The sequence below is a fragment of the Anarrhichthys ocellatus genome, unplaced genomic scaffold, assembly GCF_004355925.1.
Source record: "Anarrhichthys ocellatus isolate YVR2014 unplaced genomic scaffold, GSC_Weel_1.0 scaffold14, whole genome shotgun sequence".
Lineage (NCBI taxonomy): Eukaryota > Metazoa > Chordata > Actinopteri > Perciformes > Anarhichadidae > Anarrhichthys > Anarrhichthys ocellatus.
Window position 1 is genome coordinate 7232885 of NW_022280044.1, and position 27124 is coordinate 7260008.

General features: G+C 42.3%; 4 protein-coding genes across 4 annotated transcripts in view; all 4 read left to right on the top strand.

The window, feature by feature from the left end:
• Positions 1-3064, top strand: part of mturn (maturin, neural progenitor differentiation regulator homolog (Xenopus)) — a 5536-nt gene extending 2472 nt beyond the window's left edge. The window contains exons 2-3 of the mRNA XM_031853636.1: positions 933-1055; positions 1545-3064. Coding sequence (XP_031709496.1) covers positions 933-1055; positions 1545-1652 — 231 coding nt within the window. The 3' untranslated portion in view covers positions 1653-3064. The remainder of the gene's footprint in view (positions 1-932; positions 1056-1544) is intronic.
• Positions 3065-3703: 639 nt separating this feature from the next.
• LOC116387233 (E3 ubiquitin-protein ligase ZNRF2-like) lies at positions 3704-9388 on the top strand. Its single transcript, XM_031854161.1, has 4 exons — positions 3704-4469; positions 5861-5956; positions 7084-7189; positions 8477-9388. The coding sequence occupies exons 1-4, from the start codon at positions 4142-4144 to the stop codon at positions 8532-8534; spliced, it is 588 nt and encodes a 195-aa protein (XP_031710021.1). The 5' UTR covers positions 3704-4141; the 3' UTR covers positions 8535-9388.
• Positions 9389-9481: 93 nt separating this feature from the next.
• Positions 9482-15582, top strand: txnl4a (thioredoxin-like 4A). The gene is made up of 4 exons (XM_031854162.1): positions 9482-10528; positions 10785-10965; positions 13733-13836; positions 14001-15582. Exons 2-4 carry the CDS (start codon positions 10813-10815, stop codon positions 14170-14172), a joined length of 429 nt encoding a protein of 142 aa, XP_031710022.1. The 5' UTR covers positions 9482-10528; positions 10785-10812; the 3' UTR covers positions 14173-15582.
• A 9652-nt stretch (positions 15583-25234) lies between these two features.
• fam49al (family with sequence similarity 49 member A, like) overlaps positions 25235-27124 on the top strand; it is a 32323-nt gene continuing 30433 nt past the window's right edge. The window contains exon 1 of the mRNA XM_031854319.1: positions 25235-25635. The gene's annotated coding sequence lies outside the window, so the exon portion shown is untranslated. The remainder of the gene's footprint in view (positions 25636-27124) is intronic.

The following is a 27124-nucleotide window of genomic DNA, read 5'->3' on the forward strand; positions in this document are numbered from 1 at the left end:
CTCTCTCTCTCTCTCTCTCTCTCTCTCTCTCTCTCTCTCTCTCTCTTGTGTCATTGCCGTGTCCTTTCACTGGAGGGCGCTGTGACATCAGTTCCACCGTAACAAGAGCACAGCTGCACATCATTGTTGTTTTCCACATCTGTAATTTCCCTCAGGGTGAGTTTTATTAGTTTTCAGTCATCCAGGTCGGGTGATACAGCGTTTAGCAGCTGAACAACAAGAGCGGTCTGATTTGCTTTGTGAGATCTGCTGAAAGATGGAGATTTTGCTGGCGCAGCAGAGCCACACCCTCACGTGAAAGTCCATCCGTCAGTGTCAAACTGGAACAACCAGAGCCGGAGGGCTCGATATAATCCCCGTCTGCAACACTGTGAAAACAATACTCCCCGGACCTGATTTACTTGACTCTCACGTTACTTCTAAAACTTTCACTTGTTCCTTCCACACATTGTGAAACAGAAAAAAATAGTTAAACCTTAAATTTCCATAAAATACACTTTCATGAAGAAAGTGGTCAGTATGTAGATCCATGTTTAGTATTTAGATAACAAATTATGTAGCAGTCTGGTCTCAATAATTTATCTCTAATCCTTGTTTCTGATATATTCATGAACTATTATTGTTATTTTCTTACACTTTTGGTAAATATTCAGAACCTTGTGTATGTTTAAGATTCCCCACTGTTTATTTTTTTTGCCTTTTTTGCTCTTGACCCAGCTTTACATATTTACTGGTCAATTCCTGCAAGTTGCTTCACTGCATTCAGCCCCCATGAAGCATCGCTGGTGGAGGAAGCGCAACAATATCACATCACATTCCAATATTTTATATTTTTGTTACGTTTAATTTAAGGAGAGGAATAAAGTTTACGCTCTCTCCTTTCATGCACAAGCTGAGTCCATTTTTTCATCATCTTTTGTTTTTGTCTGCAGCACGTGTGGAGCGAGAGTGAGGACTGCCTTCCCTTCCTACAGTTGGCCCAGGACTACATCTCCTCCTGCGGGAAGAAGACCCTGCTGGAGGTGCTGGAGAAGGTCTTCACATCCTTCAGGCCTGTACGGGAACAAACTGTTTTCTTTTTAACATGCCGCACCAAATCACAGCACAGTGACCCCTGCTCACTGTTTCTTGGGTCCGTTACAATCCCGATACATTCTGTTCTCTCTGGTGAGGACAAAACATGTTGAGCTCTACCCAGAGTTATGACATTTTAATGTTGCCTTGCTTATCGGCAAATGTTACAAAACAAGAGCAGGATATAAAGCATGATTCAAAGCTTTTTGTTTTTTTATGAATTCATTGAATAGTCCTGCTATTTGACATGTAAGAGTACTTGATTTGCTCTGCTCGACAAGTTTCTTCTTGGTGAATAGGAATAAGTTAGAATGAAAACAATAATTAAAGATTTTTTAAAAATTAAACTATGTGGTACTTGGTCCACTGTGTGGACAGAAATGAATTGTGTTTTACACACACATACTGTACACACACATATCTTCATGTTACAACCTGTGTAACTCAACCTTCTCCTTTTACCCCGTTAGCTGCTGGGTCTGCCAGACATAGAAGACGACAGTTTTGAGCATTACCACGCCGACATGGAGGGGGAACCGGGGCCCGACCACCAGCAGATGGGGGTCAGCCAGCAGTGATTCGCCCCCGGGACGAGGCCTGCGGCTGTGGGGCAGAGCTGCTCAGAAGCTCTGGGCCTCATCGACCAATCAGACCAAACACTTAACAACACACACATACTTACGGCCAACTCGCTAAAAATGCACCACCATGTTCTTGAATGTCTCAGTGGCTTTGCTTCCCAAAGAGTGCACTCTGTTGCACTGTGTTGACCCCCGCCCCCCCTCCCCCAACCAAACAAACACACACACACACACACACACACATTGGGGCTATGTGAGCCGTACCATGTACAATCTGGTTAGTTAAAGTTCCACAGCACAGCAATATTACATCAGCCTCAGCTGGCTTTGTTATGCAGAAAAACAGTCAGATGTTACCGCAATTCACCCCCCCCCCCCCCCCCCCCCGCCGTGGCTTTGGAGATGAATGTGACGGATAACCTACTTCCTCAGCCTGTCTGTTGAAACAGATGATACACGAGAGCTAGTTTAAAGACAAATAGGTGAAAACTGACGGTTTGTGGCCACGTGAGGCAACTGGAGTGTCGCAGATAAAGAGAGGGAAGGAAGGCGGGTGAAGCGGCGTAAAGTTTTCCACTTCACGGAGGGAACTGAGGGACGTATAGCTGTGACGTATAGATTCAGATGGGGAAGCTCTCAAACTATCCAGTTTCAAACACACGGTTGAAATAGTCTAGTGGAGGTTATAATCAAAAGCATTTTACACCTCACATGGAAATCAAAGTGTGCAGCTTTACAGTAGCATGGATCATTTCTTGAGGTGCGTCTCTTGATGTTTCTATAAGGCAGTGCACCTCAAAGAGTTAAAAGTCACTAAATGAGGTCGTTTTTAATCAATGTTACTATCATATGACCATCAAAACAAAGGCCCATGCTGCAGCTTAAGGCCTTCCCGTTTTGGGTGTCTCATTGTCACATGACACCTTAGTTCTTCTGTCCCGTCGTCTTCCTGGTTGTTGGTGGTTCGCAGTTTTTCCTCCTTTCTCAGCACAATCTAATGAGATACCTTCCCAGATCTACAAAAAAGTTGATGTTTTCAATTTACCGGCGCCTTTCGAGGTTTCTCTTAACCATAACCATAATTGAATACGTGCACACGCAAAATCCCTGAGTGAAATCACAGAGGGGAGAGAAATATTTAATGACGGCCACCCTTTCGCCTGCCCTGTTATCTCTAATCTCAGTGTGTTGTTGTATGTCACATCCAGTGCACTGCAATGCTTCATGCCTTCAACCACTCGATCCACCCACAAGCAAGACTGTTTCAGAAGTTTCTCTTCAGCCTGTTTACTTTGGCTTGTAAATGTTTGTCTTTTTATTGCCTATTTGAATGTTTCTCATGCGGTGTATCTTCTGTTTGTCCTCCGATGTGTGTGAAATTGTTCAATAAACCGTGTGAACTGAGCGTTCCTCGTGCGTATGTCTTCTTTCTGTTACATGGCCTGAAGTTAATGCAACACAAAGCGCAAAACATGGAGGGCTTTTCATATCTCAGACTGGTGACCTGCTGCCAGCAGCCCCGCTGGTGTTGCTGGGATTGACGTCACGTTCCGCCTGACGCGCCCACTCCGAAGCTCGAGGCAAGAATGGAACTGCAGACAGGAAGCTATGGCTTGGCCTTCAAAGTAAAATCCCAAAAGATGTCTATTAATGAAGTTTTCCGTACAGTTCAGAGAGAAATGTATTTTGTTACTGCTTTTGAGACTAGTTACTTTCCATATCAAGATACAAAATATATGAACAGTTTATGAAATGTATTAAACCGTATATACAATCTATGGATTAAACAACATAAGTGTATGATGCAGTTAAAATGAGCTTCACCTCTACCAATGACATTTAAGTACCGTTTGTTAATGCAACAATATAATGATTCAACAACACATGGCAAACGCAGATAAATGCTGCTTTAGTCCAATTCTATATTACAGTAACTTCCAGTTTGTCATGTTTTTTTCCATACTGTAAGTGGTGCGGTCACCACTTTTACTTTGAAGGCACTTTATGTTATCCTGGTGAACTTTGGGTGGTTTGACGGAGCTGCCTCGCAGAGAGGAGTGCAATCCCTGCTTTTATTTTTCTTTCCAGACGGCCACAGTTGAGCACAAAAACAAACTTGAACCAGACGAGCTGTGAGTCAACACTTGCGCAAATGTCCTCGTCTGAGGTGGAGAAACCCACTACTTTTATCTGAAGAGATTTGATCTTTTTATTTTTCCATTGTTGGAAAAGGGGAAGGGCTCTGCCAAGAAAAAAAAGCAACCATTTGGAATTATGTTGTGCTTTCAGAAAGTGCGCACTTTACGCACAAGGCGCACCATGAAACTTTGAGATGTTGGATCACCTTGTCTTTGTTGTTGTTCGCGTGTTAGGCTTTATTTCCTTTGTTGGTGTCAGTTCTTCAGAACTCACTGTAACCATGTGTCGTGGCTAAATACTTTAAAGCGCGCACACATACTCACTCACTCACAAAAACTCGAGACAGCATGGGGGCCAAACAGAGCAGCCCTGTATTTGATGGCAGAACTCGGGCTTATTCCAGCTCCGATCTCCCATCTGGAAACTCGAGCGGAGGGGGGCGGATTGCGGGGTTTAGGTACACCAATGGACCAGATGGCCCCCGGATCCGTTACACAGGTGGAGGGCCAACCAGCTCCGGTCTCAATATTCCGGCTGGCGTCAGGTCAGGGTCCCACGTACTCAGTCAGAGCCTCGATGGCACGGATGGTGACGAGGAGAGCGAGCTGCCGCCTGAGGGCCACAGGTTGCTTATAGGGTCCCTACCGACCCACCTGTCCCCTCATCTGCTGGGAGGTAAGATTGTTTACTAGAAACTAAAACCAGTTACTCCATAAAACATCTGGAAAGAAGTCAGTCACATTCATACCAGTAATATGTTATTGCTCTGTGCCTTTAATAATTATTTTCATCTTCTGATTTCCTTATTCTAATATTTATTGTGTGTTTGTTGTTTTTAGTACACTGTGTAGTTTCCTTATCTTACCCAAGGGACTTTTTTTTCATCTCATTTGGCATACCTGTAACATTTCTGGTCTTATTACAGTGTTTATGGCACACAGTATGAGTTTAGAGTCAACATGTCAGTTCATGTTCAAGATATCATGAGCTATAGGCTACCCATTACTGTCAAAGTTGCTTAGTATTTTTCCATTTGACACATGATACCTGGCATATGGTAATAGCAGTCTGATGACTGACTGAGGCCTTTGTTTAGCACTTCTGCACTTTTATTGTAGCCACAGGTGGCTCTGCAGTACTTCACTGTCTTCTTTTGCTTTTCTGTCTTGCAAAACATGGCCTGTTTTTCTCTTCGACTGAGAGGGAAGAGTGCATTATGTAGGTCAGCAGATAAAAGCTTCCTGCTGGTTACACATTGCCTGAAACACATGTGCACCAACACATACACACACACTTCCTGAATGTGCAAATCTAGATGTTTGTTAACTGGTCGGTTTTCTCCAGACCAAAACAAGACCTAAACTAATAGGACTGTCACGGCGCTCCAACATACATGTCATTAGAATACTCAATGTTACAGTGTTTCCTGAATCCTCATTGCTGTTGTAAATGCTCCAATTTCCTCATCTTGCTTAACATGGTCAATAAAAAAACGGCAGGATTTTCACCTCCCTCTAATTTCCTCTAAATTCCCAGATGAGGAAGTGTAATCATTAAGAACCTCTTCAATAACCTTTGCACATCAGATCCATGTGATTGTTACCCTGCAGGCCTGACATTGTGCCCACAGGATTATCCTCGCTTACAAACGCATGACACAACACACGCATGAGCTGCACACCAGACACAGAGATAATAACTGCCTGCATATATAATGCATTTGTTGTTATTCTCTCGACCGAGGTGTTATAATGTTAGACAGAATGTTGGCTTATCTCAGGTCAAGCAGCGCCTGGCTTATCAATATTTATGCAGCTGAGAAGATGCACAGAGGGGGGAACTAATACATGACTGTGTACATTTCATACATGCAGTGCATAAAGTTGTTTACAGCACACAGAGAGCTAGCAAGTGCACAGAGGTGAAACACCATGCAGGTCTATGTAAGATCAAACTCATGCTAAGTGTCCCACGCCCTCTGTTGTGTACATATCAATAAAAAGTAATGAGGGAGAAGTTGGCACATCTCTGTCCTCATGTTCTTGCCTTTGTGCTTTCCTCCGCAGGCTTCCACTGTCCTGTTTGCTCCAAGTTTATGGCATCGGATGAAATAGAGAAGCACCTGCTCATGTGTTTCAGCAAAACGCGTCTCACCTACAACAGTAAGAAATCAGGGGTGAAAGTGCAAGAGGGCACGGGATGTTCTTAAAGTTAAAGGATTTGGTATTAGTGTTTGGCCACAGCTACCATGTTAATCTGTTATTCTCCATTACAAGTGAAGGAGTAGAAATCTAATCAAGTACATGTACTTATTTACATTCAACCATTGCCTCTGTGCTCCCTTCCTTAGTCAGTGGTATGCCATATTGGTTCTACAACTGGATCATGAGGATGATCATGAATTAATATACAAAGTCTTGCATTGAAAGATTAATAGATAGACTACTAACGTTTTTTTTTGTTTTTTTTTCAAGAACTCATTAGCCACAGAAATACACCTACATTATGCAATGTAGCATGCTGATGCGCAGCTGCACATCTACACACCCACCTATATGTATTCGACTGTTAGCTTCCTGCTGGTAACACACACACACTGGAAAAGGCAAACACATTTTGTCTGTTGACATACAGCTGTCACTATATGTATGAAAACAAGAGTAAAGATCGCTCGTCTTTAAATGTTGATGCATGCACGAAGGCCTGCGCACACACCCGCGGCAGCATACATATTACTGACAAATGTACAGTACATGCAGCTCACGGACTCAGTGTGTCGTAGCTCATCAGAGGCATACGTATGTGTAAAACCTATACGATCATCCCTTTATCATTCACCTCACCCATGCAAATATTTTCACAAGCGCATTCTATCTTACCTGTCCTTCATTTTAAAATGAGCACATGAAAAGCTACAAAGAGTTCTAGTTACTGCTTCGCCTCAGGTATTGACACCTGTCATAGCTTAATATACAGGTAAACATGTGACGCAAAAGAAAATGTCATCCTACCTGTTATTGAAATATACCATCAAGCTATTATACAAAGAGGATAGTAAAAACTAAACTATATTCCAAATAACAGAACCTATTCCCACTGGAGACGGCATAATTTACTGAAGAGGGATACCAGTTCTCATCAGGGCACAGATGATAACGGGTGTTCTGGTACTAAAGGTTAAACGGATGGTTGTGCAGGATTCAGTGACTGAACTGAACATCTGATGCATGGTTTGGTGTGCGAGGCTGCTCTTCCCTCAGTTTGTCTCAATCCGTATTGTCTTTCTCAGAGGACATCCTGTCCAGAGACTCTGGGGAATGTGCCATCTGTTTAGATGAGCTGGAGCAGGGAGACACCATTGCCAGGCTGCCCTGCCTCTGTATCTATCATAAAGGGTAACTAACACACACACACAAACACGCAATAACAAACAGATTGCGGTTGGAAATAGTTTGACAAATGCACCAAGTGTAAACAGTCACGATTTCCAAAGGCAGCCTAAGCTTCATTGTTAGAACACAAACATCAGAGTGGTATCAGTCTCTCACTCACAATGTCAGATTGTTCCAGTAATACAGATGTTACTAGAATGTCAATACCAATGCAAGAACCATAGACTGCATGTTAAAAGTAGAACTAGTCACCGTTATGTAACCCACTGGTTTGTGGACCAGGGTTTTGGGGTCTTGCGTTTAATATTTTAGCCCTCCCCATCGTGGATTTTGGTCTACACCGTTTTGGTTTTTGTAACCAGAAGTGACACAAGAGGGTGGAGCTAAGTACAACCGAATGTTGAATAAGACATTTTTAGGCAACCAAAGATGATCCAATTAACTTTCATGAACTGAAAACATACTGTGAAAGAGTTAAACTTCTTCACCTTTTAGACCCGGAGGTTGCTGTCTTGCAAAAGAGCCAATTTGCAATGTTGTGCAAGGCACTGACCGATATATCTAATCATTTTGTAAAAATTACAATAATGAAAAGACAGGTGGATGGAGAGGCAGTGAAACAAAGTGTTTATTGACAATTTAAAAGTTTATAATTATAAAAGAAGAAAAAAAACACTTGTTCATATATGAAATATAAATAAATAATATGAATACGGTTATTCACTGTTTTGCTGAGAGTATCAAGAGAGGATCAACACCACTCTCATGTCTTTATGCTGAATGTGAAGCTACCACCAACATCTGGTAAGTTTAGCTCAGCAGAAAGGGGAAACAGCTCCGTTCATTCGTAACAAAATCAGTAAAACAAGATATAACACGTTAGTCAGTCAGCTTTAAAGCTGCTGGTCGGCCAGTTGTGTTACCTTTTGGAGGCAGCCAGGCTATAGCTGTTTCCCCCTGTTTCCATTCTTTAGGCTAAGCCAAGCTAACCTGTGCCGCTCATGGTAAACCTTTAAACAGACTGATATGAGTGTGGTATCAACCTTCTCATCAATCCCTCAGCAAGAAAGCAAATAGGCGCAGCAAGAGGCCACAAATATAATATCACTAATATCAGTTTGTGAATGAAACATACACATTGCCATCCGGGTAGTTAGATCATTTATAAAATAAGAGATAATTTGACCAAATAAATAGAGATTTCTATTGTGATTATTCGAGCTAAATGTAATTCAGCTCCTTTGATCACAGGAGACGAACCTCCCTGTTGTCTTCCTCTTCCTGTTTCAGGTGTATAGACGAGTGGTTTGAGGTGAATCGCTCGTGTCCGGAGCATCCCGCCGACTAGGAGCTGCAGGAGTACAGTTTCAGTCTGCTGTACATCACTGTGGTGGACTGTGCGCCCTGATCTCATCACAACACCGTCTGTTCCAGCCGAGCATCAGCGCTCCTCAGGGATTGTAAGACATTGTTGTGAACAGAATTTTTCATATTGCCTCATGGAATAGTGATGTACTTTGGATATGTTTCTCTAGACATCGTGGGATGTTCAAAGAACCACTGGTTGAGTAATTTTATCTCCAGAAAATATGTGAATGTTCCTTATGCCAAATTCTGGCCTAAAGTGGGTTAATGAAACCTGGGATCTGAACCATTTAACTGAACAGGGTGTGGTTTTATATCAGAGGACTTGTGTAACCAACATGGTGCGAGGATTACGGCTCTTTTCAGCAGAGATTTAAATTGAGAGACTGTTCAGACTTGATCAGAAGGCTGAAGGCTGATATTGTGCAATGTAAAAAAAAAAACAGCCATTCAGATTTAGAAATGCCTTTTTTCAGCTTTAAGGGATGATTACAGTGTTGATCGTAGTTAGGATGTAGATCTTAATTTGATCGTGAAATTGGCAAAATCACTCTTTTGTTAAACAATCATGTGTCCTCGACCAAATAGTCTAATGTGAAATAGTCTTTGTTAATCATTTGTCCGTTCAGAACCACAGTAATGTGATCGTGTAGTTTAGTGGTGGAATCAGAGATAAAACATATCTAATAATGATTCATACTCTAAGGAGTGTCTTAATATGCTGCTATGTCATAGACTGGAATGTTTTCCTATAACCTTTGAACCTTTGTTTATTGTTCTTTCTATTTGTACTGTAAGGTTTTGCACAACAATAAATGTTTTGTCTTTGTGTCTCGATACTGCATACAAACTAGTACAAATGTTTATGTAAAGGCATCATTTATATATTTATCTGAAATGGAGATGAGTCATCCTCCAATGAGATGCATTTTTTCCGTCTAAGATGGCTGGAGACGAGGAATAAGAAGAAGGGGAATGAGGAAGTAAAAATGTTTTTAAGATGGATTAAGAAAAGAAAAAGTATTCATACAATGGATGTATAATTAACACAGAGAGTCTGCAGTTTGCAGTCGTGAAACTTCCTAAAATGCAAAAAGAAATGGTATCATCTCTCAAAGAATTTCCACTCTTACAATCCAAAAACAAGACAGCTGATTACTTACGTCCTATCAGCCGTAGACAGCAGTGAAGATAAGTAATGACTCGCTAGAAGTGGGCATGAATGGACATGGATAGAATTGATTAAGTGTTCTTTCTGTTTGTTGCAAAGTGTGAGGGAATGCACATCTTAATTTGTTGTGTTGCAGAGGTAATACCTCAGCAGTTCTTTGACTATATCACAGGTGTTTTTCCTTATGGAAAATGATAAAGTCTGTGTATAGCCTTTGAAAATGAATGTTTACTTATTGCATTTTCTATCCAGACTGAAAACACACATGTTCGAGAGATGTAAAAGAAAGTTCACTTCACTAACGTTCTTTAGCTTATATGTGTTTTATGGCAAATGTTAGGCCATTGTATTGATTGGAGAAGTGTTAGAAAGTCAAAAACAAGGAGTCCGTCTTTATAATAGTTATATGAATATGGTCTTGATTTTGTATTGTATATTTATATATTTTGATTGTTCTCTCAGAGGTTTTTTGTTTGCTTTTTTTCATTCCAAAAATCTTTATATATCCAAAACAATCTTCAATCATAACATTATTAAAATATTACACTGCTACAATACTGTTCATCTGAAGGACTTTTCATCGATTAAGTTTTTGAAATGGCCCCCAACTTAAATGTTTTTACCACAAACACAAACACATACGCGTGACGTAATCACGTCGTGGACGCTCGGTTGATGACGTAATGCGCAAAAAACGTAACATTTACGGAAAAAGTACCCAGCAGCCGCCGCAGTTAGCGGGGTTTTGTCTTGTTAGTCAAGCTACGTTTTAAATACACATTAATTCTTTTTTTTTTTAATCAAAGGTACGTTTTAGGTTATTATTCTCTTATTCATATCTAACGTGTAAAGTTCCATTGTTTCCCCTTTCAGACTTTTCCTTGTCATTTCAAGCTCGCTAGCTAGCTGTAAGCTAGCCGTAAGCTAGCGTTAGCTGTTGTTGTTTACTGCACATTCCCACCAAACTATGAGCAGAAATCCCGATTTATCTGGATGTTAACTAGCTATTCGTCACTCTCACTGGCTCTTATATTAAGCTTAAGTCCATTGTGTGCTTTTCAGCTTGGGATCTGACTGCTTGTGAATCAAGATGTCGTACATGCTACCACATCTCCACAATGGCTGGCAGGTGGACCAAGCCATCCTGTCTGAGGAGGACCGAGTCCTCGTGATCCGCTTCGGACACGACTGGGACCCCACGTGTATGAAGATGGACGAGGTCCTCTACAGCATCGCTGAAAAGGTTTGATTCGTGTCTGATCCAGTCTACAATCCGTGTGTGTGTGTGTGTGTGTGTGTGTGTGTGTGTGTGTGTGTATGTGTGTGTGTGTGTTATAACATTAGCCACCCACTGCTATCTCAACTGAACTCTTTATTCCAGAGAGAGAGGCAATCCTTAAGATTTAAGTCCTGGTTGATTTAGAATGTTTTTAATGTAAACAATGGAAGTGTGCTTGAGTTTAGCAGTCTGGTGATTAGAGGAAAGTTACTGATCAGAATCTAAATCCTGCTTTGATATTAGTTTGTTACTCAGGAACATCTAAAGTTTCCAGTCATGTGTTCAGTCATTTTATTGACAGCTGTGATTTGCCCTCACATTCTAATATTACACAGCGTCACTTCACTCTCAGTGCCAAACATCTGCATGTCCCTCTTTTTTTGAGTGGAAATATATGTATTTTTTTAAATTCAGTTGATGTCAGCAGTCGCTGATGATATTGGAGATTATAAATATATATTTCTGAGTTAGCAGGACCGTGGTGCAGCTTCAGTGTGTTTCTTAATTAGGCTGTTTATGGTCTGAACTGTTTTAACAGCATGTCAGTGATCGGGTTTCATTGTACTAGATCGTTGAAGAAGCTGAAACAATGCCACTGAAATTCTGTTAAGCCAAGTTTCATGTCTTTGAGCTGTATATTTTATATATTTTTCATATTGAGTTGCAGCTGTGTTTTGTCCCCGTCGGATTAAAGCTAAACATTTAAAATGTAATGTATTCTAATACACAGTCAGGTTCCTCCACCTTATCAGCCTTTAAGGAAATGCAAATCTGGTTCCTTATCGATACTCTTATCGGTTGTTTTTGATTATTTTGTGAAAGAAAAGAGACAATTAATTTGAAAAAATTTGCTTTATTATTCATATGTAAACAAATAGTCTTGAACGGCAACAGCAGAAATGTTTAAATGACTTACTATTGTTGACTATACAATTTTAATGCCAACATCAATTTTAAATAAAAAAAAACATCCCTACAGGGAGGATATTTATTATTTATTATTATTTTTTGTATATTTGGAGTTGAGAGCCAGAGGTCATGGCTGCAGACTCAGCCCGACAATCTACAAGAAGTTCCCAAATCCTTAAAATACAGTCGCCGCTCAACAGTTAGCTAAGCGATTAGCTTTCATTGATTAGCCTCGCTAACGTTACTTGCAGTGGATGAGGACGGACGGACTGTAGATTACTGAGCATTTCTGTTCTGCGTGTTCGCTGAATGTTGCGATACATTGCTGGTATTTCCTCCCTTACTTTTGAGGGTTTTATTGCATTCGAGACGACAGTTATCAACATTTACTGGCGTAGACTTTAGCAAGTACCGATAACAGAACTGTTAACTCCGGACCATATTGATCCTCCGGGTATTTACTGCCGTCTTGTCGGTTCCCGTTTAGAACCGGGTATCGGGGGGGCATCCCTAGGTATCAGTGCGCCATTGATTTAAGGGTTTTTCACTCACCGTGCACAAGCTTAATTTAAAATTGACTGAACAAAGTCCTCCATATCAAACATATTAATAAACCTTTAGAAATGCTTGCCGGTGATATTCAGTCGTTGGGACAATCAGGAGCAGTTTCGGGGTTTGACCTCAGCTGATGGATTTTGCAGGAAACAAAATCATGCGAGGATCCTTTTCTGCAATGCTGTAAATTGTTTTTCTCTTGTGCAGATTTATATTGTCTGCTAATTGCATGTGAAGATTCATCACTATTTTCATCGGTGTTCACTGCTCCTGGCAGTTTATTGCTGATTTTACAGCCGAGATTCCCGTCACAGTCTGTTGCGTTGGGGTGTGTTGCTCTGAGTCAGCAGTTTGTAGACATGCTGCCCGAAAGCTATAAAGGCTGTTAAAAAGCTGAGGCATTGCAGTAACTTCTTTAAAGATGTAAGTTATACTATTTCTGAAGCCCATTTTTCACACTAGTGCACTAAAAGGTGAGGTAGGCAAAGGAGGTTTGTGGCAAACATGTATAGCACAAGTTCATATCTTATGTATTATTATAAACGGCTTTTACATCCAGTCTAATCCAAATGTATTTATAAAGCACATTTAAAAGCAACAACATTTGGCTAAAGTGCTGTTCAATCAAAACATAAAACAACCAAATAAACAGACCAGTTGAACAGACAAAAGGATAATAAAATGATGAAAGCATTGAGGCGGCTCTCATTCTGAATTATACGGTTTGAAGAACGGGCAGTGTGCCTAACATGCAGAGGCAACATTGTTCCAGAGTTTGGGGGCTGCAACTTTAAAGCAGCGATCTCCCCTCAGCTCCAGCCGTGATCTCGAGACAACCAGAAACAACTCGTCAGCAGACCTGAGTGACCTCGCTGGGACGTGTGGTTGTCAAAGGTCGGAGAGAGAGAGGCTGGAGCCCATTTAATGATTAGTAGACAAACAATAAAATCTTAAAATCAATCCTAAAGCGTAGAGGCAACTAGTGAAGGGAGGGAGGGGGGTATGTCCTCTTGCTTCAGTGTTGCTGTTAAGAGAGGAGCTGATAAACAAGTGTCACGGGGGAAAAACCCAAATTCTGACGTGTGCGGTAGTGTGAGCTAGCAAAGCTGGTACTGTCATCAAGTTGTCCAAGAGAATTGTTTAGTTGAATCCAGAAACGAACCTTTCCCTGTTGTGTTGCTCTGCCTGTAATGCTGAATATTGTTCATAATGATACATTTATGTTTTACTAATTGTCTCAATATTCTTCTTACGTACGTCCCGACAGGTGAAGAATTTTGCAGTCATTTACCTGGTGGACATCACAGAAGTGCCCGACTTCAACAAGATGTACGAGTTGTACGACCCCTGCACCGTCATGTTCTTTTTCAGGTAAGACGCTCAAAGTCTGATTCTTAAAACCTCAGAGCTCATGTTGCTTCCTGTGATTTAAATGAACCCGGTTGCTGTACGAGGAGCGTCTCTTATGAAGCCTCCTGTATGTCATTGTTGAGGATTTACTGTTCAACTTCAGAACTTCATGTTGTTTTTTGCAGGAACAAACACATCATGATTGATTTGGGTACTGGTAACAACAACAAGATCAACTGGACAATGGAGGACAAGCAGGAGATGATAGACATTGTTGAAACGGTGTACCGGGGAGCCAGAAAGGGAAGAGGTCTGGTGGTGTCTCCGAAGGACTATTCTACAAAATACAGATATTGATTTCTTTATTTTTTATTCAATTTTTTCGAGGAGTTTTTTGTGACATGACACACAGACTACAAATGCCAAAAGTCATGGAAGATCTCTTTCAACATTTTTGTTTTTGCCGGTGAAACAGGACGATACTCTTATTAACGGCCATGATGGTGTTACGTTTGTTGTGTTTTTTTGTCTAGACTGATGTGTAATACAGTTTTTTTTCAACAACAAGTTGTGTTTTTACAAACAACTCATTTCTGGGAAACAGGTGCTCAAGAAACCAGACACGGAGTAAAATTCCTCGTACTTTAATGTAATAAACGTGGATATTTACATATTAAAGTCTATTGCTGTAGGTCCTTTCAGTTTCTCCAATCCGTCTCTTCAGTGTGACTCAGTGCATTTCCCTAAAATGTCCATCAGGTGGAGCCAGAGATGTTTGGCAGCGTCTCTGAAGATGTTCCTGTAATACTAAAGACTCAGTTATTTACCTGATTAGATTACTTTAGGGAATTCCTTCATCAGGGACTATGTACACATACCATAAAGAGATGGTCAACCACAAAATCTAAAATGCATATCTCTACTCTTACCTGTACTATCTATCAATAATCATTGTTTTTTTAAACCAGTTCAGGCTTTTATTGTTTTTACACTAGGCCTCTCTCTTTGTTTCCTCACATGGTGAAGTCCCAACAATACTATACTCTGACTTTTAAACAAACTAGATGACGACATTTTTAATAACTTTTTTCCTATACTAGGACTTTTTCAAATTATGTTTTTCAACTTAATATGCACCGACTGTCTTTTTATGACATACTATGACTTATGTTTTTGTTTTTTATGGCACACTTTGCCATGGTTTTTTTCAGCATTCTATACTATGACATTTTTCTTCTTACTATACTTTGGCTTTTTTGATATATCATACTATGACTTTTGACTTTTTTTGACATACTATACTTTCACTTTTCATGAATTTCTTTGACATATTATAGAATTACTTTTTCATGACTTCTTTTTTGGTGAGAGAAATATCAGTTGGTAAGTCTGATTAATATTGAGCCACCTCTTGCAGCTCCTTATAACCAGAAACCACACAGTGCTTGGGAGACAGAGTCCAATTTGATGAAGGGGAAGAGGGGGGATGGCTGAACAACAGCTGGCTGCCGAGAGGAGGCCGATAACTGCTGTGGCTGCTGCAAAAGCAAAATACTCTGACCACACTTGGCTGCTCTTGAGTAAAAAAACCACAATCTCTAAAATGTAACTTTTTTGGGAACCAGAAAAAAACAGTTTTTAGGTTGATTGCATTTCTTTTATTAAAGCATAAAAATATAAAAGCTAGCGTACAGTGACCTCATTGTGCTAATGTGTGTACACTGGCAGGCATGAGTGAACAGTTCAAAATAAAATAATTTCCTCATCGTTCTTTGTGTGTGGACCATGTTGAGGACCTATAGACATCGCCTCCGGGCGTCCCATGTCCTTTCCACTTACATGAACCTACAGTCTGGCATGCTTTTGTCTTTGTCTGGCCCGTCCCTGCAGGGCCTTTGTACACCATTACTGTACCATTGGCCTCATATGGAGTGCAGGGCCACAGGCCGCCTCCATTGGTCCATTATAATTCATATTATCATGCATTGTTGTTCCCTATTACTGTTAATCAGCTCAGCCTCGGGGGGGAAAGGAGAGGTCTGGACAACTAAGAGTTACTGGGAAACTCCAGTCTCGACGCATATGGAGACGTGGCGGGATGAACAGTACGGTACAGTCAGTGTCTGTGTGTGAAGAGAGAAAGAAAAAGTGTTCTGTTTTTCATATATGTAGACCATATAGGTAATAAGCACACTGCCCCTAAAGCTGTGGTAATCCCAGATCTGTTTTCAGCTGATAGTGTTTAAATGGTTCTGCACAAAGAGGGTGCAGCAGACAGGCAGTGAGGATCATCTGGTGCCAGGGGGAAGACATGCTGGCATACCTCCATCTTCTCGGTCTTGCTTTCCTCCCTCCTCCTCTTCTAGTCTGTCACTTTCCATGTGGGTGCCCAGCGTGGGGGAAGGGTGAAGGGCAATTGCCAATTTCTGGGACACCACACCCCCACCGCTGCAGCTTCCCCTATTGCCACTAATACAGACGCACACATATGCACAAACAATTGTGTTAACCCTTTCCCTTTTCCCGGTAACTGTAACTGTGGTCACTGCGCCTCACATCCAACTGTGCGTCACATCTCATTTTGAGCCAAAGGCTTCTCACAGTCAACCTGTGACTCATCACCATGGGTAAGTCAATGTTGCCTTTTTGGCTTGTGATCCCTAAAACAAAGTTGTGGACCCCTTGTTATATCTCTACACGTGGTTGCCAATTCAAATAGCACCAATTAAATACTTACTGCGTACAAAGGTGGAGTAAATAAGGGGAACAAATGAGACCTACAAATAAATTACAGTGCCAGTACTTTGTTTTAATTGCCTGGTATATTTAGTGTAAAGGAAAGGGACCAGCAGGCTTACGGAGGAGATACACCAAATCCAAAAACTCTCATTTCACAGCTGAGCAGTACACTAAAAGATGTTTCTGAGAACATTTGAGGGGAGAAATAGGCAATGCAGTAACAAAATATTGATTCATGTTTAATCAGCGTTGGCTAGTTCGACAGTTTGATCTGACTTTTGAAAGCCATGGTGCATGTTTGCTACAGCCGGTGGCTTTTCTGGAGGTTAGAAAAAGAGCATTTACTGTTTGTTTTTATTATTCAAAATGGTGTTAACGCTTGCTACTTTCACATTAAAAGAGCCTTTTGTGTTCATATGCATGTATAGAGTCATTCTGTCAGCAAATCTCTAACTTTGTCGATCTGTGAAATCTTTCCTGCATGTCCTTTAAATTGCTCATCCCATAAACTCCATCTCTCCTCTTGGGTTATATCACAGTCTCTTTACATAACCGGCACTCCAGAAAGAGCTATCGAGATTCATCTCTCCCGCAACATTTTTCAATCCCTAATTCCTTCAAAGGGAATGCCCATTGAGCAACACGATGGAGCGATGTGAGGAGATAGTTCACATGTTATAAATTCTGAGAGGAGACATGGTGAGCAAAAGGCTTATCTTCAAACTCCTTCTCGATCAAGATCCTATGTATCCATCTGGTCTATTTTCTTATAAGATCTGCTCAGTTGTGTGGGCTTTACTGTGGGTTTGGGTTTTGTCCCCCACGGGGGGAATTACTCCGAGTAAATCAAGTAGAGCCATCAGGTTGGTACAGATTAAGAGCAGATGTTTCCTTCTGATAATATGCTGAAACAAACACACACAAACCTAACAACCCCTTGCCTGCCTCCTTTAGATGCTGACACACTTAGCAGCCGGGTGTTATGTTGGTTTAATTCCCTTCTCTTCCCCTCCTTGCGTCTGCTTTTCACTCCACTTGGGGACCTGTGACTAAATGGATTTGCATCTCTCTTCCAGCATCATTCCCAAAGGGGTGTCATCCCTCCATCGGTGACAAATTGGGGGGTCCGTTTAACTAAACGGAGACAGATACCAGCGCACAGAGAGGTGTGTTTATGCAGTCTGTGGCACTGCTGACGCTGAACAAACACACATGGATCACATGAGGCCCCTCGCTCTACGTGTTCACCTCCATTCATGGCAGGCGCCGCCATTCAGAAGCTTCAGGCCCAATTAGCACCTGCCCAGTCCTCACAGTCAGACCAGGCCTCCTGCTACACAGGAGGTGTGACGCTGAGAAATGCTCCAGCTGAACCAACACACACACACACACACACACACACACACACACACACACACAAAATTTAGTTTTTCCCCTCTCACACATTTTGTATCTGTTCCCGGTCACTTGCACAAGAAACCAAGACTCCATACCCTCCCACACACACACTCTGTCACACGCCACACTCATACAAACACTGAACTTTGTAACTGAAACTGATCATGCACATTAAAAAAAAATGCTGTTTTTAAAATGAAGTGTGTTTATCTTTTGACATGTCAACGGGCTGCATATTTCACATCAAAGTCTATTTCCAGGTATTGGGAGTAGTACTGTAAATAGCTACTGCTACTAGCATAACACATCCGAATCTCCAACCGAATTGTAAGAGGTCAAGTTGCATTGTGGGTAATGTAGGTGCCGGGTTTTTAAAAGGAAGAAGACTGTGTTGAATCAAAAAAAAGTATAGCTCTGGTTCTGCTGCATCGATTATGACTTTTACAATGTTATAGAAGAACATGCTAAATGTGTACAGTACTCTTAAGTACATTTGATGGAGTACCTAATATTGTGTAATAATCTTCATTTTTGTACTCTTCATAGTTTTCTTTTCTCAGTTCAAACCAACTCCTTTTGTTGCCCCTGGCAATGCCTCTTTTAATTTATTAAAGTGAGATTAAAGGGTTAATCCACTGATTTTACACTCGATTAGCAGTTGACTCGTCATTGGGAGTACTTCTGTGAAAACGATTGTATAATGTCTTCTGTGGCTGCGGAGGAGCTTTGACTTCAAACTGGAAATGCAGAGTTTGAAAGATGTAGACATTTACAAATGAAAAGACAATAGTTGCATTATGGGAAGAGTAGGACCCATCATTAGGATTACATTGATTTTCACCATTTTATTTGTCTTTGTCCACCAACTTCATGTATGTTTAAAATCTAAACTGCCAGTGCACCCCTTTAATATCTTAGGTCAGTATTGGCCTTTTACTAGAAATTGCACATGACCACATTTAATGGATGCAAAGCTTTTTCTTTAATTGCATTTTGTACAACTGATCAATACTTTATTGATGGTGATTGAAGCAGCGCTTAACCCAAATAGACTGTAAAGTGACATGTGATCACCCGATGGAATATATATTTATGCGAATATGATTACAGGACATATGATCACTGTGATGATCGTGACGAGGACGAACAGGATGTCGGTGATTCAATAACGATGACGCTGACAACAGTCATTGTTGTCAACACTGATGCTACCGACAGTATTAGTGCAGATGGAGTTTCTGAGCACTGCTTCCAGCCAACAAGCTAATACATTTTTCTGTGTCAGCTACTGTGGCTTGCTGACATGACCTTTGGGGATAACAAATATCCTCCACCGGGATGAAGCTTTTCTGCATTTCAGAGTTATATCGCAAGGAATAAGGAAAAGGCTAACATTTTAGAATGCAGGTTCTAGAGCCAACGCCTCCAGTGTACATGTTGAGAGTTTTATGCAACAATATTAGCATTAGTGAACATGATGGATGCATACTGTTTATGCATTTATGTAGTTCATTTTATGAATGGTTAATGTAACAAGTGCTAAGATGTGTGGTCTGCATTAGCCATGCTTCTTTAAGTGCTCGGTGCATTGATCAGCTTTGCAGACATTATCATTACGTTGGATATACGATCATGATGGGTTTTGGAGGAAGGATTCAAAGTATTATGGTCTAAATGCTGTTTTGCTGTTTTTGTCTTTCCAAAAATAACATTTAGAAAATTACAAATATCTTATATTCAGAATATAAATCAACTGTTTCTGATACAATTAACCTCGGTTTCAAAAGATAGTCCGTCCGTTTCTTTGTAGGTTTTTCACCCTTCAATGACATGAAATTCAGGGAGCAAAAGTAGAACTTGAAAATCGATGCAACAAAATATGCTTCTGAACTCCTCCGTTGAAATCACACGATCCCCATCGCCCTCTCTCCCTGGCCATCTTCATCCCTCCTCATCCCTCTTCACAGTAAACTAATCTCTGCTCCTCTACCTCATCTTTCTCTCCTCCTGCTCGAGCCACCGTCCCCCTACCTGTCTGCCTGCGCTGGTACGGCCCCCTTTGTCTGCCTCTGTCAATGCATTTTGCCCTTATAAGGAGAGAGCACAGGCAGACTGTACTAACCGCGTGAGCTCAACGGGGGTGTTGCCGTGGCAGGGACACCACAGCGATCTGTAACGGCAGGGTGAGATAGGAGGAGGATGGAGGAGAGTGGATTGGGGGGTGGAGGTGTGGAGCTTCAGCACTTCTATCAATGACTCTAAATAAGACGACGGAAATAGGCATAGGGGAGGAGGAGGTGGGGCGACGGAGGAGAGGCTGCAGATTGGAGAGTGGCCGGCGAGGAGAGGCAGGTGAATGTATCTGTGAGTGAATGTCAGGTTGAGGCACTGTTACTAAGTCACAGAGCACTTCCCGGCAACATTTAACTTCCATGTCAAAAAGCCAAAGTCGGCCCACACTGACAATATACATTTACAAAGCTCTCATTTTCTCAACTCTGACGCCGCGCGTAGTGTGTCTGCATGATGCCAGCTCACCAGCTGCCCACATACTCTTCGATATGGAGGGCTAACATTTAGCTGGTGAGAGTCATGGAGGGAGAGTGTGGGCTTCAGTACGGACGTCTGTGGTGCAACGTGACGGGTCCAGGCTTCAGCTGTTCCGCCCTTTGATGAGACGAATAAGACGCCCTTTGACTCATGCAAAATAATGATTGACAATGATTATCTTTAAAATAGTACTGTACAGATTTAGCATTGCACTTCAACATTGTGAAACTCACAATGGACAGTTTGGAAAAAAAGGCAACAGAATCAGAGATTTGTCTTTTTTACTCCAAAACCTAGCATCTACATTACCCACAATGCATCCTGCCTGCCAGCAGTTTGGTTAATGTATTATGTCAGAAGCGAAAAATGTAGCCTCGAGCCGGTAGGCTAAGGCTACATTCACACCAAATTAGGCATCGCTGCGAAAAACATCAATCCTCCTATTACTATAATGTGGGTAGTGCCGTGTGTTAAGACTGCAGCGGTGGGGATCAAAGGGGATGCTGGAAAAAGCGCAGCGGCCTATGGCAAAAAGTTGAAACTGAATCGACTTTTGGAGAAACGTAACCCGATCAGACCGGAAGACGCCGGCAGGAAGAAGAGAAGCATAGATGACTGCAACACGGTGGAGTGTAATGTTATGTTTGATGTGTAGTCACTCAATTCGGCCTCGTGCACCAGTTGAAAAACCATCGTTTTGATCGGCCTCGCAGTTATTGAAAGCAAATGGGTTTTTGTAATCTGTTGATGCAGACAGACAATCACTCGTAAGACCCGACACACTCGCAGCACAGCGTCACATAAATAGACCTTTTATGTGACGCACGCTTTGCGCTAATCGCCGCAACTTGACTGTGGAGGTCAAAGATCACCAGGATGGATTGTGACTGCTGGTTTATACATTCGTGTCTTCGGTCAAGAGGAAGTTAAAGTGAGACTATTTTTATTTTTAGAGAGGAAATATCCTCTTCTTCCTCTAACAAATGAAAATCAAACATGAGAAGCAACAAAATGCATCTTTCCTCAAATCAGTACACTAAGGGGTTTTGCCGATACGACCGTTCTTGGTCTGGTATGAACAGCTAACTGGATGAGTTCACCGACTTGATTATTCTACTTTTCTTTATTACGCTATACGTTTTGGCATTTACCATCTTTTCTCAATCGTAACTTGTGACCACATTTAATGATGTTCAGCCAAAGTTAGTCTCACTTTAATGTAAACGTGCTTATTAAAGAAATCCTGTCCCATCAGATGACTCTACCTTTGTAATCCAAGACTGATTACACAGAGAATCAAGTCTTTTCAATTCATGACGAATATGATTTTTTGTGTTGAATTTATTAATTTCCTATGGCGCTAAAATATGACATTTAAAATATTTAAAATATGACGATGGATGAAATCTGAAATAAGTTTCCTCAGCTTTGGTTTTCTCACCCCTGGGTGCTCTTTCACTGTGTCTCACCTTAATGGTACTGGTGCACTTTACTTCTCCTTATAATTCATAAAGCCAGCCTTTAGAGAGACTGAACTCATCTGAGGACAGGCTGACACACCACAGGCCGTCTCTACCATTCATGCAACGGCAAGCGGGATGGGACAACTGACCTAAAAAATAATAGGCATTGTATAAATAATCCAAGGTGCTGGTTGGCAATACTGCTCAGGTATTAATATTTCAGCCAAAAAAAAAGATCTGTCTTGCACTTTCACATATTGCAGACTGGGTCTTGAAGAGACAGCTTGTCCTCTTTTTCACCTTCTAATCAATACGGACAATCTAATAGCTAATATGATGTTAAAGGAGAACTCAGAGTATTATTGTTATCAGATAAAGATCATGAAACAGAGACCTCTGTGCAACTAATCAAGTTAATGAGCGGCTCGGCAATCATTAATTCATATTTATGGCCTGTTTAAGGGACTGTGTACACTATACAGTAGGTTTCTCTGGAGGCAAACTTTCCCGAGAAGCTTATGCAAATTGACTTACTCACCATCCTCCCTCAGTATCCTTGGATACCAGCTATTTATTCATTTTGGTCTCCTTCACTGCAGAGCCGCTGTCTTTCAGAGCAGGTGATGATCATGCGTCTCTGCCGGGATCTGCGGTATCTGCTTTTCAATCTGGCGCACACGCACACACACACACACACACACACACACACACACACACACACACACACAAGTGTAAGTCTACCCTTAACAGCATACAGAACTGAATTTCACGGTGTGGTGAGATGTGAACGGTTTATCTGTTAGGCTGAGTTCAGTTGGTCAGAGGGAACCAACACACGGTCTCACATCAAAGACGATGTTTATTCACAGACAACAGGCAAAGCTCCCTGCACTCTTTGTTGTTTCAAAGAGAACATCTGGTCCCGTGCATTTCTGAGTCATTAGGGGGTGGCCAAGCTTGCTACAAACTGTGAAACTGGAGTATTTGATTGTTTGAAAGCCTTCCAGATTCGGATGCACTGATTATAAATAAATTAACTCAGTCTCTGTTTGAGTCGAAATACTGAAATTATAAATGGCATCATTGTTGGTATTGGTAAAACAAGACAGTGGGGTCACACAATCAAATATGCCCCACAAACACCTCAGGCCATCACGGTTGACCTGCTGTGCACCAAAACCAACAGATGCCACCATTTATGTGCTGCAGAAGCCTCACATTTCAGGATGTGTCCTCAGGACCTGTTCACTCAACAGATGGGTTTAAACCTATTTGTTTCCCTTACTGAGGTGGGAGGCTCAGTGCACATTTGGGGAGCCAGATACGATAACTAAATACAGTATCACAACAGACTAAGATCTCACACCAGCTTTATAATAACCTCCCACTCAATGAGATTCAGTGACTCAAGAAACACTGCCTGACGTTGGTTCTGCTCCATTCCCTATCTGAGATCTCTGTGGAGAGAAACTCTTGTCCCAGCACGTGTTTAATAAAAAACTAAAACACCCTCACACCACGACAAAATGAAGTGCTTACTGTTCTTTCCCTTCATCTCCCTCTCCTCTTTGTGGCCCTCAGTTGCCAGCTAACAGGAGGGTGTCAACCACTGCAGCACCACTTCCATGTCTCTGTGCGTCTCGTCCTCTGGGATGGACTACAGACGGCACAGGGGCCTTCTGGTATATGGAGTCTACTCAGAGTTATTTCTTTGAATGTGTGTCCGGAGAATATAATGCTCAAATGTGTATGTATGCATGCAGTGGCTAAAATATACTGCACCTATGTGTGGGTTTGTTTCTCACTATAACATGGTTCGGTTCATATTTAATTTTCTAATTTGTTTTACAAGATGAAGTCTGCAGAGTATGTAACGTATCATCAGAGGGAAGTTGAGCTAAAAATATTTAACGTTTGCACGTGATTACAAGCTGCCTATATGTAACGTCTGTTTTTTGGAGTCGTGAAAGTAGCAGTCAGAAGATTCACCACAAAAACAGGAAGAACCATATTTATTGTTAGTCATTAAAATCTTCCTCTGGTTTTCATTTTTGGTTTAGCAGACAGCACAGAGCCTGAATGATTAGCAAGCTTTGTTATAGCTGAACTGAATTAAGAAATTAACGTCTTTTAAGACAAACTAGTAACTACACTCAGCTACGCTAAGTGGTGCTATTATTAGCTACTAGCATGCTAGATGGTCTTTCAGAGGTCAACAAACAGCTTTTCTTTTGACAGACCAAATCAGAGATCGGTGCACACAAACTCTGTGTGAGCCTTGAATTAAATAGTTTCAAAGTTTTCTTTTCTAATGAAGTTTCATGTGGTTTTCAATAAAAGTGCAAACAACAATTTTGGAGTCTGATTGCATCTTTAAGCTTGTCATCTTTAAGGCTTGTCTCCTTGTGCTCATTTGACCCAAACAACCTGTTTAAATATGAATGTAGTCTGCAGTGGGAAGAGTTCATCAACTGGACTCCTCTCTCTGTCCCTAAATACACACCAACGTAACCTGATTGTAAAAGGGACACCAGGTCTTTCTGCCCCAAATTTGGCTCTAATGCAAACTGTGGTTGAGTGTTACAGGGCAGCATGTGGCCTTCAGCTCTTTTACGCTGTTCCAGTCCCCCGGGTGGTCAGGACTGGTCTGGGTACAAGACCACCAGACAATAGACACTCTGCCCCCTCACACACACACACACACACACACACACACACACACACACGCCTCAAAAGCCTCAAGCAGGTCTGTCCGAAGGTGAGGACGAGCCCAAATGTCCTCACACACAGCAGTTACTTGACCTGTAAGTGGACGTTTCATAAATGTCAGTTCATTTATGCCCATGGTTGATCTGTGATGTTTTCTCCCACAGTAAATACAAACACCTTCACAGTCTCGCTGCCTCTAACCACAAATGAAGTGAATTTCCTTCCCCTCTCTGCAGCACAGCAGAGAGCGATGCTCGGCAGTCACCCACACAGTTTGCAAAAATACCCTGCTGCACATCCTTACTCACCATGATTCACTTTCACACCGTATGGACAGAAAAAGTCACTCTGCTGATGAAACAATGTCAAACACAATACAACTCTGCACCACACACACGCACACACAGTGGTGCCCCCTCCTCTTATTGCCAGCAGGCTATAGTGGTAGACGTTAGTCAAAGGGGGAGGGGGTGTTGTGAGGACATGCTGCATGTGTGTGTGTGTGTGTGTGGTGGGGGTCTTTGTGAGTGAGTGTGGTAGGAGGAGAAGGGGAGAGGGAGGGGGACATGGCGTTCTATTTCTCATAGACCAACAGCTGCTGTCTTTAGTGCAGAGAGAGCGAGCGAGAGGAAGAGGGAGGGCTGTGTGGCGTGAGGCAGTGCGTGTGCTCAGTGTTTAGGTGAATCCACAGCCCTCTGGCTCACAAGGATAAAGGAGTCTCTCCAAGGAAGACAGAGAAAAAGCAACGCAAGGACCTTTTCCTCTTTTTTTCTGCATCCTCGGTCTTCTTTCGTCTCGTTTCATTCTCTGACGAGCCACCAGCGGCCGGTGTCTGTGTTTTGTCTCCTTTTTGCCCTTCTCTTTTGTTCCCTGCATCCGTCTGTGTTTCACCCTCGGTCGAGAGAGACGGAAGAAAGAGCAGAGTCCGAGGCATCATCCTCCCCTCCTGCACGCCCAGCCGGTAAGCTGAGCCAGCGCTCTCTTCCCTTTTTCTCCTCATCTTATGTCTAGCCATCACTCCATCTATTTAGCTCTGGGCCGTACAGTCCCACCCTGCACCTAAAAGAGAGGCTGTGAGCTGGCTCTTCCTGGAGAAGGAGGCTGAGCCTGGAGGATGGATGTGGGTTAGACTCTAGACTGGGGCTGGTGGCTGACTGGTGCTTGGTTTAAGAGAGGGTGGGGGGGGGGGGGGGGGGGGGGGGGGGGGGGGGGGGGGGGGGGGGGGGGGGGGGGGGGGGGGGGGGGGTGGGCTGAGGGACGGCGCTAGTGCCTGTGGGAGAGAGGACTGGATGTGCAGAACTAGCGTGGGTCAGGATCCCGAGGGAAGGGAAGGAGCTTTGAATTTGGCCCGACCGTATCAAACCTGTTGGGCTGGTTAACTGGGGCTTGTCCTCTTTCACTGCAGTGCTTATAGCCAGAGCGGCACGGTCACTGCCACAGTCACAGTGACATACACACACCTCAGCAAAGATAGATTTCCTCTGTGTATTAGCAGGACTCCATCAGGAGAATATGGAGCCCGTGTCTGCTTTAAGTGTGTGTATAATCAGTGATGGATGACGGTTTGGTCACAGGACATAATGTGACCTAGAAGCATCACAGCACATGCATCATACATCACATTGATGCACTGGAGTGTTCTAACAACAATGTGGGTAAATTGCATGTCAAGCATGCCTTCTCAGCGCCATTATCACACACGCATTATATCATTAAAATATTAGCATCACTACAAAATGCGTCTAATTTCATACAGTATGGTAGGTGTGTGTGTGTGTGTGTGTGTGTGTGTGTGTGTGTGTGTGTGTGTGCGCATCTCTGCAAACAGCCTGCTAAAAACAATAGCCCCAGATTGCACTGCTGATCAGAAGGGGTGGGTTCATGCGACTAGAGAGGAAAACAGGGAGGAGGGAGGAAAAAACTGAATGGAGGAATGAATGAATGATGGCTAAGGCTTTTCAGGGGTGTTTTGTTCCTTCAAATGTGACAAATGTCAGGTCGGAGGCAAAACGGTGTACATGAGGTTGTTGGACGGAGCGGGAGAGCAGAGAGGGTGAAGCTATATCCTGTGACTCTGCAGGTCTTCTTTGTGTGTGCGGGGGAATGTGTGAGAGAGAGAGAGAGAGAGAGAGAGAGAGAGAGAGAGAGAGAGAGAGAGACAGAGACAGAGAGAGAGAGCGATGCTGTGGATGGAGAGATGGATATACAGTCAGGTGGAAAGAGAAAGCATGATGAAGAACTGTGGGTGTTAGAGTGCGTATGGGCAGGTGGAGGGGGAGAAACCGACAGGAGAGGTGTATAATTGAAAGATCTGGTCCCTGCCTATCCCTCTGTAATCTACTGACTGGTTATAATCCATGTGAGTAGATTAAATGATGATTTAATGTCATGTTGACTTTGACGACACACACACACACACACACACACACACACACACACACACACACACA